The sequence below is a fragment of the Cynoglossus semilaevis genome, chromosome 10 (genome assembly GCF_000523025.1).
Source record: "Cynoglossus semilaevis isolate Cse_v1.0 chromosome 10, Cse_v1.0, whole genome shotgun sequence".
Lineage (NCBI taxonomy): Eukaryota > Metazoa > Chordata > Actinopteri > Pleuronectiformes > Cynoglossidae > Cynoglossus > Cynoglossus semilaevis.
The window spans coordinates 4,758,832-4,774,980 of NC_024316.1; the positions used below are offsets into that span (position 1 = coordinate 4,758,832).

Consider the following 16,149-nt stretch of genomic DNA (forward strand, 5'->3'; position numbering starts at 1 on the left):
CGGGCCATGTGTTTGAGACCGCTGGCCTAGATGTTAAAGCTAAATCAAAGAGTTCTGCTCTAACTGCTGCTCCTTTTGCTCCACCGTAGAAGCTGATCGCTTACGGACACATCACGGGAAATGCCCCCGACAGCAAAACCCCGGGCAAAAGGCTGATCGACCGACTGCTGGAAACCATCTGCAACTGTTTCCAGGGTCCACAGACCGACGAGGGGGTCCAGCTACAGATCATCAAGGTAGTGTCTGAAGTCTGAAATCCCACTGTCAGTCATCATATTTGATACTTGATACGTCATTGTCTTCACTGGTTTTGTGATTGTGGCCAGATCTAGTTATAAAAGTCTGCTTTTATTCGGCGACTGTTCTCTGAGAACTTCTCTCAGGTCTTTCAACCCAAATTTTTGAACCTAATCTGGCCAGAAAGTCCGTCAGACGGGCAGCACATGTTCCATTCCACTGATTATTTGAGGGTTTTTTTTGTATCAGAATCTGCTCTTGAGTCGGGACATCCATTTTCAGCTCTTTTCAAACCATTTTTTTCTTCCACACTAAGGTAGTCATTGTGCTTCTTCCTACGGATGGCTTGATAGAACCTTTTCATGTCCGATACGGTATCTGCCGTTACCGATATCAATCCGATACCACAGGCTGCCAAGGCAAAAATGTCTCTGTTTACAGCATGTTACGCAAAGTTAAGTTAAGCATTTGGGCTCAGGCATCAGATCGGACGAGTTGTAGTTAGTTTTTTTGTTTTACCAACGTCCGACCGATTCCGATCTTGAGTATGGGATCGAGCCATCACTACTTCTTTCTATCTTTTAGTACTGATATATTTTAATTTATGAAAGAAAAGAAGCTGAGAAAAGTCCTGTAAAATCAATAGACTTATTCAGCCTTTTATAAACACTTATATTTTGACACAGTTTCAAATTCTTAATTCATCTGACTTTGATTTAGGTTTAAAAATGACACTTTGCTCAAATCTGCCGCGGTGGCTCATGCTCAATTATAGACGCCCACATCCTATTTGCTGACAATTTCTAGTGACTGATCAGTGTACAGTCTGGTCCACTGACCTGGATCACTGACATTTATCACTGTTGACCAAAGATTTTGAGGTCAGATCGTTGACGTGAGTCTGTCCTCTGCTCACCTCTGAGGGACACGTGGCTGTAAATGTGACAGCGTTGACTTCAATAGCAGAACGATGAGTCAATGCACGGACAACGTTGTTGTTTTAAATGAATGTTTTGGTGAAAGTTTTTTTTTTTAATAGCAAAGTAACTAAGGAATCAAATGATATACCTTTTGCATTCGAACCCTGTATGAAGTGCTGCCCTCCCTCCGTCTCTCTGACCAGGCCCTGCTGACCGCGGTCACCTCGCCACATATAGAGATCCACGAGGGTACGGTTCTTCTCACCGTCAGGACCTGCTACAACATCTACCTGGCCAGTCGCAACCTTATCAACCAGACCACAGCCAAAGCCACGCTCACGCAGATGCTCAACGTCATCTTCACACGTGTGGAGAACCAGGCGGTTGGTCTTCATTTCTGGACTTGGACATGTCAATAGATGATGCTGTTTTAGATGATTAATCACAAGGAAGTTTTGGATTAATCATGATTAGTCATGCTTAATTGGTACTGTAATTAATCATGATTAATCGTGATCAATCCATATCAGTAATATGGAACAACTATAACATATATGAAATAATAACATATGTAATCAAAATGTGCAAAATTAAAGCTTAAAATTGATAGAGTTGGTGGATTCAAGTTATTACTCTACATCTTCTCCTTCGTAGATCCTGGAGGCTCAGGAGCAGGAGAAGGACCGGCTGCGACCACCACAGCAGAACCCATCTCCAGTACCAGGTAATCGGGGAGCGGGCTCCCCCTGGTCCGACCGGACACCCACTCCCGAGGCTCCAGGCTCCCCATCTCCAGCAGCCAGTACTCCAGACCTCAGTACCACCAATGTCCACAGCTCCCCAAGCCCACCGTCAGCCCCTGATCTGGAACAGGCCCCTAACGCACCTCCAGTGAATGGAGAAGCTGAGGGTGGCAGCGATTTGGTGAATGGAGAGGATCAGGTCACACCATCAACAGGTTAGAGTTACACATTTACTTGTACATTTTAGGCAGAAAGTTAAAGTTGTCAGGATCTGACTTTAGTTTGCGACTTACACTCAGGTGAGACTTATATTTTAAAATATATAATTTCACACGTCGGTTATTTTTACACTGACGGCCACTAGAGGGCACTCTAAGGCTTGTGTCCCAGTATCTGCTACTCCTGTACCACTGAAAATGCACATGTTCGATATTTTCACTCTGACAGCACCTAGAGGGCACTCTAGCTGGCTGCTGCGACTTATACTCTTATATATGTGTTTTTCTTATTCATTATGCATTTTTTGGCTGGTGCGACTTATAGTTCGGAAAATACGCTAGATAGATTTTTTAATTCCTGATTACATTAAGCAATTAACCTTAGGGGTCGGACACTCAAATAAATTGTCGAACATTATTATTTGATGTTTATTTTGGAATCCAGTCATGGGCCGGATTGGATGGTTTAGCGGCATAGATTTGGCCTGTGGGCCGCTAGTTGACAATCACTAGAAATAATCTTCATCACTGTTTATCCTTTCACAATTTCCACAGATGAAGAGGCTGAGACTTCTCCGGCAGTATCGCAGCAACCTGTGGAGGGAGGTGATCCGGATCCAGCAGAGTCGGAGACAGGCGGAGGGGAGCAGATCCACAGCGGAACAGGTCGGGATTGAATCTACTTCAGTTGTTGCCTCTTAATTTTCCGTCGTCTACTCCTGTCACATAAGATTCACATTCTTACCTCTGTCCAATAGTGGAGCTTCCACCTCAGCCTGTCCCGGAGCAGACGGAGACGTCACTGCCCAGAGTCACAACGGAGGATCAGCAGATGAACGGCATCATCGAGGACCGCTCCTCTGTTTCCTCCAGTGACATGCTGGTACGCAGCGTCCGCTGAGTGGCTATACCTCCAGCTAACTAATAAAAATAAAGCAGGATTAACGTTCTTTTTCTGTTCCAGGATGCTGATGTCCTGCAGGGACCTCACAGCGCCGCACGGTTCTCTCACGTCCTGCAGAAAGACGCGTTCCTGGTTTTCCGTTCCCTCTGCAAACTCTCCATGAAACCCCTGGCCGATGGACCTCCAGACCCGAAGTGAGTGATTTCTTTAGCCTCCTGCGATGTCACGAGAGAGTCACGTGATCAAAATCAATTTTGTTCTTCACCACACGTGTTAAACATCCGTGACGTCTGCAGTAATATTATATATTAAACCCCTAGCTTCCCTGCTTTAATGAAGCCTCTGACTTTTACTCTGGGCTGTCGTTATTCTAATCTGTTTGCCAAAATAAATACACCTGCTCTGACTTTTTCAGCTCGCTCTTTGGAGGACAACCTGTTCTTCCAATCCTGCCTTGAACCCGTTTCTCTAGTTGCAGTAACATAAAACCCTGATCCTGCCAGTTTGAATGAGCCAGAGTAAACCGAGCCATGGAATAAGTTAATCTGACCGTCATTAGCTGCCTGTGTTTAAAAAAGTCGACAGTGCAAACACTCCTTCTGAAATGGCTGCAGCTACATGCTTTCATACAAATGTCACTGTATGAAGTGATGACAAGTGATGATGTCATAGGTATCACTAATTAACACCATTTTGTGGCGCGGTCGACCTGCAGCTACTGTGTCGCGAGTGTGGAGGTTGGTTGGAAAAGCTGCCAGGAGTCAACACAGGTTACAGGATTAAAAATAACACTCTGAGCACTGGACTCTGATGTAACAGCAGCTGTATAATTTAGGGCAGGGGTCAGCGACCTTTGTGAAACTCAGAGCTACTGTTTGATACAGACTTCCTGAACAATGTAATAATAATGATTTCCGCGCCTTACAATAGTAGACACTCTTTTTACCATCGTCATTGACCCATTTGAATATCATTGCAGGTGGAACTGATTCAGAAAGCACAATTAAAGTACAATTTTTGACCCTCTTGTTGACCAGTTCTATTTATAGAACATACCCAATAGGTACCACAGGTAGTCCACGGGGGCTACCTGCACCACGTTGGTTACCCTGATTTAGGGCATTAACAGAAATTGTGACTAGTCGACACAGACTTTGAGTGATGCAATCTGACATCTCAAAAAGTCTGTTTTTTTCTTCGCTTTGTACCAACCCAGTCTGTACCTCTGATTGGCTTACACTGATATTTTATCTTCTTATCTATTTTAACCAATAGTTGTAATCACTCCATAAAATGGGCGGTAATGTTACTCTGTGCAGAAGGAGCATTTTTACCCACTCTACAGGAAAAGTTCTCCCAGATCAGCATTGAACAGAGCTACCACACGAGCAGACCATCACTGTCCAGCCTGTGCACGTAGCAGTCAAAAACCAAGTGTAAAATCATATTTAAAAAAAAGTTGTGTTAATGTATGATGAGTTAATGGTCCTTGATTTCTGCTGATGTTTGTCCTAACAATGTCTCCGTCTCACTTACTGACCCGCGTGTTTGTTTTTTTGTCACGTGTCCTCTCTGCAGGTCCCACGAGCTGCGGTCAAAGATCGTCTCCCTGCAGTTGCTCCTCTCAGTCCTGCAGGGGGCCGGGCCGGTGTTTCGCACCCACGAGATGTTTGTCAACGCCATCAAACAGTATTTATGTGTAGCGCTTTCCAAGAATGGTGTTTCTTCTGTACCTGAGGTGTTTGAGCTGTCCCTGGCCATCTTCCTCACCTTGCTCTCTCACTTCAAGGTCCACCTGAAGATGCAGATTGAGGTAAAAAAAAAAAGAGTCTAATCCAGACTCCATATTTTTTAATCTGGATTATTATTAAATTGAAATGAATTCCCCCTTTTTTGTCCACCAGGTGTTTTTTCGAGAGATCTTTCTGACTATTCTGGAGACGTCGAGCAGCTCCTTTGAGCACAAGTGGATGGTTATTCAGACTCTCACACGAATCTGTGCAGGTAGAAATCAACTGGGAGTTTTGGTTGCATTCATTTATTAAAGAAATCTTGCTCCATCTTTCTGTCGTACAGCGTTAAAACTAGCTAACTAGTTCTCACGGGAAGTGGTTGACCAACGGACCGGACGAATACGTCGTCACACGGCACTACACAAGAGGCTATGCTAATTGTGCACACTGACTGGTGAAATGTCCAGAGTGAACTCACTGTCATCTAGTTATATTCTCCAGCTGATTAGGCGATAAAAGATGTATACAATGTATAAAAGCAGTGGGCATAACCATGACAGTGTATTAGATTCAAGTGTTTGATCCTAACAATTTAAACAGTTTATGTGACTAGGATATTCAGGCGCCTGTGCAGGTTGTCTTCTTTCCACATGGGGGCAATGCAAGCTAAACTACTGAGCTCTGAGCTGCACCACTGCTCATCACCCTTCTTCTTTATTCCAAATTTCAGATTTCTTTGTAGAAACTGGACAATGAGAAGACGCTTATGCGTTAGCCATGTTAGCTACACACATTAGTGAATGTTATGTGCATTTCCTCATTGTGATGTCCAATGTCCAGATTTGTCACTAGTCTATTATATATATATCTATTTTTGCCTCCAGACGCCCAGTGTGTGGTCGACATCTACGTGAACTACGACTGCGACTTGAACGCTGCCAACATCTTTGAGCGCCTCGTCAGCGACCTGTCGAAGATCGCTCAGGGCCGGAGCGGTCAGGAGCTGGGCATGACGCCTCTGCAGGTATGTTCCCATGAATTCCATCACCACTTAATACTACAACTGTGAACTACAACTTCAACACATATCAGTGTCAGAACAGGGGCCAAAAAAGGCCAGAGCTGTAACGTACGTCACATCACACACTGTATTCTCAGCAGTAGCAGCTACACATGCGGTTTGACTGGTTCTCTTTACTACTTAACAACTGGGTTGGGAACACGTTTTTGTCAATCATATGCATACTGTATGTCACTGTATAGATCAGGGGTCACCAACCTTTCTGGAACTGAGAGCTACACTTAAGGACACTTAATGATACGAAAAGCTACTTGTTTGATACAGACTTCCTGAACAATGTAGTGATGATATTTGAATATCATTGTAACTGGTTCAAAAAGCACAGTAACAGTACAATGAGTTCCTGGAACCAGTATTCTGCATACAATCCCATGATTATTAAAATAGATTAATTAAATAAGATGAAATGCTGCCATCTAGTGATTTTCACTTTCATACACAGCCGTCTTTCCCCAAAACTATTTTTTGGGTCAACGTCATTTTACGAAACCTGGACATTGTGTTATCGGTCGGTTTTTAGAACATCCCCTGTGGGCACCTTAGGTAGTCCACGTGGGCTACCAGGTGCCCCTGGGCACCATGTTGGTGAACCCTAGTATAGATTATGGTATGATGTCACCAGATTTAGTGACTGCTCTACTCTTGTGAAAATAAGTTGAACTTCAAATATTTTTTTTAAGTTAGTACTAGTTTTGTCCTCATCCCTCTAACTACAGAGTTTTCTGAATTTCCATTTGATTGGTTCATATGGTCTCATACCATGTTCTCTCTTCTAGCATGTCCTGTTTACAGCATGTTGCTCAAAATTAGGTTGAGCATTTGGGTTTAGAGGTTTTGGATTGGATGGGCTCTAGTTGTTTTTTTTAATGTTAGATTCTGATTTTTTTTTTTTATGTGTGCGTGTGTCACTGATCCTGTGATGCCCTTCAGGAGCTGAGTCTACGTAAAAAGGGCCTGGAGTGTCTGGTTTCCATCCTCAAGTGTATGGTGGAGTGGAGCAAAGACATGTACGTCAACCCAAACCTCCAAGCTAACCTGGGTAAGTCTGTCGTCTACATTACGGTACATCTGGCACACGTTGGCTTGATGTTGTGTTCAGATAATGACCCTTTTTTCTGGTCTTTGTTTTTCAGGCCAGGAGCATCCCTCTGACGACGGGGGAGAGCTGAAGCTCCCAGAGCAGCTGATTGGACGACGCGACAGCATCAGCTCGCTGGACTCCACCGTCTCCTCCGGTGTTGCCGTTTCCCAGGCGGATCACCCAGAACAGTACGAGGTCATTAAACAGCAGAAGGACATCATCGAACATGGGATTGACCTGTGAGTCCATTATCAGAGTGCGGCCAAGTTACAGTCAGGTTTATTGATCCCTGAGTGGGCAAGAGTTGCACTTCTCACAGTTTCGACTAAATAAAACTGAGTTATTCCTCGGGTCTTTTTTTTTTTAGCTTCAACAAGAAGCCAAAGAGGGGTATACAGTACCTGCAGGAGCAAGGCATGCTGGGAGCCACAGCAGAGGACATTGCACAGTTTCTACACCAGGAGGACAGACTGGACACAGTAAGGGACTTGAGTCAAGTCTCGTTTCAGCCCAGACATCAGAGAAGATTTCTGATTTTCTTTTGTCCCTCCACAGACCCAGGTGGGGGAGTTCCTGGGTGAAAACATCAAGTTCAACAAAGAAGTGATGTACAACTACGTGGATCAGCTGGACTTTTGTGGCAGGGACTTCGTCTCGGCTCTCAGGACGTTCTTAGAAGGCTTCCGGCTGCCTGGAGAAGCCCAGAAGATTGACAGGCTGATGGAGAAGTTTGCTGCTCGATACCTGGAGTGTAACCAGGGGTATGAATTTTTTTTTTTAATGGTAACTGAGCCTCAGAGCCACACAGCTACTTTCTCTTACCCTGATGTGGGATTTTCTTTCACAGGCAGACTCTGTTCGCCAGTGCAGACACTGCCTACGTGTTAGCCTACTCCATCATCATGCTGACCACAGACCTGCACAGTCCTCAGGTGAGAAGTCACACCTGAAATCTGGTGCATCAGGTTCTGAGCACCACAGCTGCCCCAGGTGTAAACAGTAAAAACTGTCTCTTCTGATACGCAGGTGAAGAACAAGATGACCAAAGAGCAGTACATCAAGATGAACCGTGGCATCAACGATAGCAAGGACCTCCCAGAAGAATACCTGTCCTCCATCTATGACGAGATCGCGGGCAAGAAGATCGCCATGAAGGAGAGCAAAGAGTTCTCCATCACTCCAAAGTCCACGAAGCAGAGTAAGCACTTGTGTGATGTCAAACTGGGCACCAGGGGGCACTGGTGGAGCCTTTCATTATTATTATTTAATTATATTTAATTATATGTTTATGTTGTTATATATTTTTATTGTCGAATTCTCAAGTGTATGATGGGACATAAATGCAACTCGAGTGGCAGCTGCAACTGACAACCTCATCATCTGTTTGTACATGTTGTCAGGCTCTGCTCCTTAAGCTAGCATATTACTAGCTAGCGCACAATGGACAGGTTTTTAACAAGAAATAGACAGACCAAGAGTTTATTTTTTGGTTTATTATACAGTGGAAATATACAGTGCTGAAAACATGTTCACATAATAATTTATGCTAAACAAATATAATTATTATTGAATAAAAGTAAGAAAATACATTTGAAAAGTTGACATTACTACCCCTAAGCTAATTAAACGTTTGCCTTAAGCGTTCCCAACACCTCTGTTGAAAGTTTTTTAAAAGCAGTGCCGTCTTCTCCCTCTAGATGTAGCCAGTGAAAAACAACGTCGTCTGCTGTACAACATGGAGATGGAGCAGATGGCCAAGACGGCCAAAGCCTTGATGGAGGCCGTCAGTCACGCCCAGGCTCCGTTTTTCAGTGCCACGCACCTAGAGCATGTCAGACCAATGTTTAAGGTACAGTTTGTCAGAGAGTATCTGTGATCACTGAGGTCAAATTGATTGGCTGAAGCTGAACAAAAAGTAATGCTTGTTGAGCCTAATGTTTGTCATTCCTGTGTTGTAGCTGGCGTGGACCCCCCTACTGGCAGCATTCAGCGTTGGACTGCAAGACTGTGATGACCCTGAAGTGGCCTCTTTGTGTCTGGAAGGAATCCGCTGTGCTGTCAGGATCGCCTCCATCTTTAACATGCAGGTCTGTTTTTTCTTTTAGTAGATCTGCCATTTTAGTATGGCAGATCTGGCCCGCTTGCCAAATACGGCCCACTAGGGCAGTGTTCTGGGGACCCATATCTTAAAAGTCACAAACCTTTGCGACCCAAGTCAATAGACATTATTCATAAACTTCTGGGAAACATGATGTGAGACGACCCCCAAAAAAAACTCTTGCGACCCACCTGATGGGCCGCGACCCAGTCTTTGGGACACGCTAGGTTATTAAACCCAGCCCACTTGATGAATTTGAAAATAAGAAAAATAGTAAAGTATTTTTTTGTAAAATTTTGATTCATTAAATATGATTAAATAACAATAATTATATAATATACTTGTACGTCTTTGTGTGAAAACAAAGGGAAAAAACATGGACTTATAGTTAGTTATGTTATAATTGTACTAGTCTGGCCCACTTGACATCTAATTAGGTTGTATCCAGCCTCTGAACCAAAATGATTTTGAAATCCCTGGTTTAGTGTCAGTCGCGTTTTTTGAGAAATTACAGTGTTTTAAGTTACATTTTAAAGCAACTGCTGTGAATTATGTTGTCATGTGGATGGTTGACGATAGTCCTTAAATAAGTGGCGAGAGTGCAGTTGAAAATGTTCAGAACCACTGCTGTAATGACCTGCTTTGTCCACAGTTGGAGCGAGATGCGTACGTTCAGGCCTTGGCCAGGTTCACTCTGCTGACGGCCAGTTCCAGCATCACTGAGATGAAGCAGAAGAACATTGACACCATCAAGACCCTGATCACAGTGGCCCACACTGATGGAAACTACCTGGGCAACTCCTGGCATGAGGTGAACACAGAAATGTGTCATTAGAAACCCCAGGTTATGCTGTTTGACAAAGGAAAGACGGCTAAAAAAACCAAAAAACTTCCATTACCAGACATGATGTTTTATCTTAAAGTTGTCAGAAAAGATTTATTTGGAAGACACTTCGCCGCTTTTATCGGATGGAAGAAAATATCAGAGCTGCACTTACTGTGTGCTCCTTAATCCATTATTTAATTTAAAATAACTTATAGTGACAGCAGATTGGACAGGGTTCACCAGAGAACTTCACACAAGCAGAGGAAATCAATACTGAACACTTAGTCTCTGTCAGACACAGAAGACTAATGGTTCACGGGTGTTTCCCTCATGAAGACTGTTGCAATTTTTTTCATATTTATGGCTCGGGTTGTTTGCATTTACGGTTCAACTTTGTTTTTTACATCAATTGTTTAAACGTACTGAAAATTTACAGAAATTATTATCATTTCTAATCATTTTTAATTACCTGTAAATCAATTAAATGAGCTTTATTCAAAACTAATTTGAAGCATGGTAAAAATATCTAAAAGCTTGATTTTTCTTTTTTTTAATTACCTGTCACACAGATCAGCTAAACTATTGCCAATCAGATATTAGAACCTTAATTAAATAAACTGTGCCATTTATTTTTTTTTTTGAGATCCTGAGATGCATCAGTCAGCTGGAACTTGCTCAGTTGATCGGTACTGGAGTGAAAACCCGTTACATCTCAGGTGTGGTGCGAGATAAGGAGGCCGGGATAAGAGGTTTACCCTCTGGAACTGAAGAGTTCATGCCACTGGGACTAGGTAAGAAATATTCCTGATAAAACCACACAGAATTTATTAAGGAAACCCTCAAAGAATGTAAAAAGATCTTTTTTGAAATTTTAAACCTGTATTTTATAGGTAACCTGGTGGGAAGTCAGGACAGGAGACAAATGGCTCATATCCAAGAGTCGGTGGGAGAAACCAGCTCTCAGAGTGTGGTCGTAGCAGTGGACAGGTGAGGAGGTGACCAGGACTTAGTTTCATTAGGTCTAAAAAGTAGCAAAAAATATTAATAATCATTTTGACATAAGGCGATACAGTTCTTGAACCTATTCTTTTGTTTTAAGTCATATTGTGTTTATTTATGAGCGCTGGCACAGATGCTTCAATAGAAAAATCCCATGATGCTCTGCCATCCATTAATATGTCAAGAAAAAATGATGTAATGACCTTGTTTCAATTTATTCACAACTTCCTGGGTGTGAAACCTGGCCTGTTTAGTTGAAACACAACATTGATAGCTTGCAGGAATTGAAGAAATTCACTGTCATAACGTTGTTAGAAATGCCAAGAAGTCCCCACACCAAATGTTCTTCCTGGAATTGCAGTATATAACAAAAAAACCTTTCTGTTTTATGAAAATGTTTCTGGTGTTTCTTCTCAGGATCTTCACTGGTTCCACCAGATTAGATGGAAATGCTATTGGTGAGAATTTCAGCTTTTTTTGCATATTTACTAAAAAGAAAGAAAGAAAATGTATTCATGGTGTTGCCTCTTGTCTTTGCAGTGGACTTTGTGCGATGGTTGTGTGCGGTTTCCATGGATGAGCTGGCATCGGCACATCAGCCCAGAATGTTCAGCCTGCAGAAGATCGTAGAGATTTCTTACTACAACATGAACCGCATCAGGCTGCAGTGGTCTCGGATATGGCAGGTCATTGGTGACCACTTCAACAAGGTCAGTTGACTTGATGTGTTCTGATGTTTCTAGGTCTATGAAAAATGGTAAACAGTGAGAGACATTTCAGCTCTCTGCTACTCCGTGCACCTATGTTGGTCCTGAAGCGCCCCCAAAGGGAAGTAGTTTTAATTACATGTGATTGATTGAAAAAAAAAAAAAACAACTCTTCAGAGGATTGCTTTTTAATCGCAGTCTATCAAAAGTATCTGTTCAACAAAGTGTATTCGGTAAACACCTGAACCTTCTGTGTGACTTTTGCATCCCATCAGGTGGGCTGTAACCCTAATGAGGATGTGGCCATTTTCGCCGTGGACTCTTTGAGGCAGCTTTCCATGAAGTTCCTTGAGAAAGGAGAGTTGGCTAATTTCCGCTTCCAGAAAGACTTCCTGCGGCCCTTTGAGCACATCATGAAGAAGAACAGGTAGATATAGTTGATAAAGATGAGAAAGTCTTCTCTTCATCAGTAGTCATGTACTGCAGACTTGTCAGTCACCTATTTTAATCCGTCAGTCTTTTATTGCTCTAGAACTAAGGGTGTCAAACTGAAATTAGTTCACGGGCCGCATAGAACCTAATTAGATGTCGAGTACAATTATTACCTAATTAACTATAAATAACATTAGGTCCATGTTTTCCCCCTTTGTTTTTATGCAAAAAAGAGCAAGTATCTTAGATTTTATTATTTTTCATTCATATTAAATGAAATCTAATTTTACAAAAATATCCTGGACATGAAGTGTTTGTGATTTTTTTTTTTTTTGAACACCCTAGTGGGCTGGATTTTGCCCACAGGCCGTATGTTTGCCACCCCTGTTTTAGCAGCTTTGTTTGAAGACTTAAATCAGCAAGTATTTGCAAAATCTCTAACAGAGTGTCTTAGAATTAACGCAATATTCCAACTTCATAAATGCAATAATTAAAACAAAAATATTTACTTCAAAGGCTCAGCACGTCTTGAAGACCATGTCAATGTTCACACACACAGATGAATGAAAGTAAAATCATAAACATTCAAAAGATGGATTGCTTTATTTATATATTGCCTGGTAGATTGTCATAAAATACAGCCAGCAGTAAAACACCGTTCTTTAAAGCTTTGATCAGCTCTTGTTATGGCTGTCACTGTGGTACTTTGAAGTTATGACCAAATTGGACTGAGACATGTTTCCAATTTCCCCAAACCGTAATAAACCTGAAGTCAAGTTAATACTTAATGTGTTGTCACGCCACTCTGGTGAACAGGTCTCCCACCATCAGAGACATGGTGATCAGATGTGTGGCTCAGATGGTCAACTCTCAGGCCGCCAACATCCGCTCAGGTTGGAAGAACATCTTCTCAGTGTTCCACCAGGCAGCGGCGGATCACGATGAGACTATAGTGGAGCTGGCCTTCCAGACCACCGGACATATTGTCTGTGAGTATTTACTGCTGCAGCCACTTTGGTTCAAGAGAGAGTCCCAGTGCTAAGAAGCCAACCAACCAAGTAACAAGTCACATCATCAGCATACAGGTGGACTTCGGTTTATGACGTCCTCGACCTACGGCGTTTCGTGGTTACGTTGCCAGCTCCCATACATTTATTAAGAATCTTGTTCCATCAGTCTAATGTACAGCGTTAAAACGAATTTCACATGGGAACGAGTTGGTGAGAGCACGGCACTATACGTGGCAAACGACTTTGTTTACATTCGCCAGTCGTTACATTTGGCATTGGATTGTGTTTTTTTGGGAATTTTTTTCCCTTTATTATGACTCCCAAGTGTAAGTCAGACTCTTCCGGGGTTTTCATGTCCTAGATTATGATGTTACCACTGTGTTGGTGTAGGTGAGTTCCGTACGCACTTATGTAGAGCATGTGTATGAGTTCCGAAAATCGAGTTGTTGATCTGTAGGATGCTGATTTCCCTCTTACCGGAGAATTGTTCCTTTTTCCCAGCGAACACCTTCAAGGAACATTTTGCAGCTGCGATCGATTCGTTCCAGGATGCAGTCAAGTGTTTGTCAGAGTTTGTGTGTAACGCGGCCTTTCCTGACACCAGCATGGAGGCCATTAGACTCATACGACACTGTGCAAGATACGTGGCCGAAAGGCCGCAGGTAACAAGAACTGATTTCTGACCAGTTGGCTTTCGACCGTTATGTACGTCTTAGTTTTCTATCTGACTCCTCTTGTTGTTGTTGTTGTCATCCAGGCTCTGAGAGAATACACCAGTGATGACATGAACGTCGCCCCCGGTGATCGAGTCTGGGTTCGTGGCTGGTTTCCTATCCTCTTTGAGCTGTCGTGTATCATCAACCGCTGCAAACTGGACGTCAGGACAAGGTAAAAAAAAAAAAAAAGAAAATCACTGATGTTGGATGATGTTTAGTGAAGGTTTAATTAAATGATTAAATTTTATTTTTCTACCTGGTCACAAACATTATCTCCCTCCTCGCTCCTGACAGAGGTCTCACTGTCATGTTTGAGATCATGAAGAGCTACGGCCACACATTCGAGAAGCACTGGTGGCACGACCTCTTCAGAATCGTCTTCCGCATCTTTGACAACATGAAGCTCCCGGAGCAGCAGACAGAGGTCAGAGTTCATCAGCTGTTTGTTTTTTTTAATTTGTCTTCTCCTGGAAAAGGGGGTGAACGACTATAACTCTTTTTTTTTTTTTATATACCTGCAGAAAACCGAGTGGATGACCACCACGTGTAACCACGCCCTCTACGCCATCTGTGACGTGTTCACTCAGTTCTACGAGCCTCTCAGTGAAATCCTGCTGGTTGACATCTTCACACAGCTGCAGTGGTGTGTCAGACAAGGTGCGGGCTCAGAGGTTTCTGTGAACCTGGCATAGAGTGCGATGGTCTGCGTAGCAGCTGTGACGTTCTCTTCTGTGTTCCCCAGACAATGAACAGTTGGCCCGGTCAGGAACTAACTGCCTGGAGAACCTGGTGATTCTGAACGGTGAGAAGTTCAGCCCTGAGGTCTGGAACATCACTTGCTCCTGTATGCTGGAGATCTTCCAGAACACCAGCCCTCATGCGTAAGTCCTCAACGTTGCAGCAGAAGAGTTGGAGTAAAATCGGCCTGAGGTGTTGATTGTCTTACTTTCACTAAGTAGGAGCTGAACTTATTTGCGTGTTTACAGACGAATCTTAATAGATATTCACTGCTTTAATTGTTGCACTAGAGGCCTTGTTTACAGCACACACGTGCAGCACGTGTGTGCTTTACAGCACACACGTGCTGTAAACAGCACGTGTGTCTCATGATGACGCTGTAAACAGCACGTGTGTCTCATGATCTGTGGGTCATGAGTTGACAAGTAGAAGGTCCTGGGTTCTAGCTCCAGATGGACCACATGCTTAATGGCGCCTCCTGTGGCAGCCTGTGTTGGTTGCAAAGACTCTTAGTGTGATTTTTTTTTCCATTGTGGCATGAATAAGGGACTTCAATCGGTTGACCTCTGACTATAGAGGAACATTGCCATTAAAATTGATAAGATGGAGAGACGGGCGCTGCTGGAATGTAGGATGTTTCACTGCGGCTTCACAAGCCGAAAGTTAATGAAACACAAACATTATTGCCGACTGTTTTTTTTTCTGCTCTTCCCTTTAATTATCCTGCATTAAATTCTGAGAGTATTAGCACATGTAGCAGGTTGTGAATACCAGTACCTTCTTCCTCTGTAATCAAGAGAATTATACAGTACCTAAAGATTAACTCCCACACAGAGTTCTCTCTGTGTTCATTACCAGTGACACAATATGACTCTTTGAAGGTGCTTTAACACGAGATTAAAAAGAAATTCAGAAAATGTGGGTTCGGGCATTTAAACAGCTGTGACTGAATGTAAATGAGCTCAAATCTGTTTGCTTTTCACTCAGGTTGTTGACGTGGCGACCGGCAGGACAGGATGAGGAAACAGCTGATGGCAAGCATTTTGTAAGGAAAACAAAACTTCACATGGTCCTAATGAGCTTCAGTAACATCAACAGCTTTTGCTCAGAGGAAGGATTGTTTTCGTTCCTCGCTGTCGCCACGTGATAACATCTGAAAACAGTGAATTTATTCTGTCTCCACCGTCAGGATGATTTTGACACTCAGTCCCAGAGCAGCTACGACAGAGCTCTGTCTGAAAGAGGCCACAGTCAGATGTCCAGTGACGACACCTGGAAGGGCAAGTCCAACGCTCGTGAGTCCAAATTAATAACAAGCCTTCGTTTTGTTGGAGGACTTGTTTATTTTCCCCAGGCTGAGGTTGAGGGGCGAAGTCATGACAGCACGATCCAGCAGTGGGCGGTGCATCAACCACAGATTTTAAATATGGTCTGCACTCGTCAGTAAAAGGGAACACTAACGTCATGACATTTCTCTGATGGTGTTTCAGAACCTACATTACTCACAACAGCCTTCAAACACCTGCTGACATCACCCTCTCTTTCATGCAGTTTGTAGATGGGACTATTTTAGAGACCTCCAGCATTGATACATTTTGCTACAGTTCCTCTCTTAACCCTTGTGTGGTGTTCGGGTCTGTGGGACTCGTTTTCACTTTATAATAGAAGAAAAATGATATAATTATTTAATTTTTCAAACTGAGACT

General features: G+C 43.0%; 1 protein-coding gene across 3 annotated transcripts in view; it reads left to right on the plus strand.

Moving 5' to 3' along the window:
• arfgef2 (ADP-ribosylation factor guanine nucleotide-exchange factor 2 (brefeldin A-inhibited)) overlaps positions 1 to 16,149 on the plus strand; it is a 31,161-nt gene that overhangs the window by 8,002 nt on the left and 7,010 nt on the right. For 2 of the 3 annotated variants that reach the window (XM_025059562.1, XM_025059563.1), the window contains exons 1-31: positions 63 to 236; positions 1,361 to 1,540; positions 1,812 to 2,115; positions 2,674 to 2,784; positions 2,877 to 3,001; positions 3,083 to 3,216; positions 4,601 to 4,835; positions 4,927 to 5,026; positions 5,640 to 5,779; positions 6,767 to 6,875; positions 6,970 to 7,156; positions 7,285 to 7,396; positions 7,473 to 7,678; positions 7,765 to 7,849; positions 7,944 to 8,115; positions 8,615 to 8,766; positions 8,876 to 9,004; positions 9,668 to 9,826; positions 10,485 to 10,632; positions 10,732 to 10,828; positions 11,258 to 11,298; positions 11,381 to 11,550; positions 11,823 to 11,974; positions 12,796 to 12,968; positions 13,491 to 13,651; positions 13,747 to 13,877; positions 14,000 to 14,129; positions 14,227 to 14,362; positions 14,448 to 14,586; positions 15,431 to 15,488; positions 15,633 to 15,738. In XM_025059562.1, the coding sequence (XP_024915330.1) occupies positions 1,502 to 1,540; positions 1,812 to 2,115; positions 2,674 to 2,784; positions 2,877 to 3,001; positions 3,083 to 3,216; positions 4,601 to 4,835; positions 4,927 to 5,026; positions 5,640 to 5,779; positions 6,767 to 6,875; positions 6,970 to 7,156; positions 7,285 to 7,396; positions 7,473 to 7,678; positions 7,765 to 7,849; positions 7,944 to 8,115; positions 8,615 to 8,766; positions 8,876 to 9,004; positions 9,668 to 9,826; positions 10,485 to 10,632; positions 10,732 to 10,828; positions 11,258 to 11,298; positions 11,381 to 11,550; positions 11,823 to 11,974; positions 12,796 to 12,968; positions 13,491 to 13,651; positions 13,747 to 13,877; positions 14,000 to 14,129; positions 14,227 to 14,362; positions 14,448 to 14,586; positions 15,431 to 15,488; positions 15,633 to 15,738 (4,141 nt within the window). In that variant the 5' untranslated portion in view covers positions 63 to 236; positions 1,361 to 1,501. Of the gene's footprint in view, positions 1 to 62; positions 237 to 1,360; positions 1,541 to 1,811; positions 2,116 to 2,673; positions 2,785 to 2,876; positions 3,002 to 3,082; positions 3,217 to 4,600; positions 4,836 to 4,926; positions 5,027 to 5,639; positions 5,780 to 6,766; positions 6,876 to 6,969; positions 7,157 to 7,284; positions 7,397 to 7,472; positions 7,679 to 7,764; positions 7,850 to 7,943; positions 8,116 to 8,614; positions 8,767 to 8,875; positions 9,005 to 9,667; positions 9,827 to 10,484; positions 10,633 to 10,731; positions 10,829 to 11,257; positions 11,299 to 11,380; positions 11,551 to 11,822; positions 11,975 to 12,795; positions 12,969 to 13,490; positions 13,652 to 13,746; positions 13,878 to 13,999; positions 14,130 to 14,226; positions 14,363 to 14,447; positions 14,587 to 15,430; positions 15,489 to 15,632; positions 15,739 to 16,149 lie in introns of those variants that run through there. The other variant, XM_025059564.1, reaches the window with a different exon arrangement.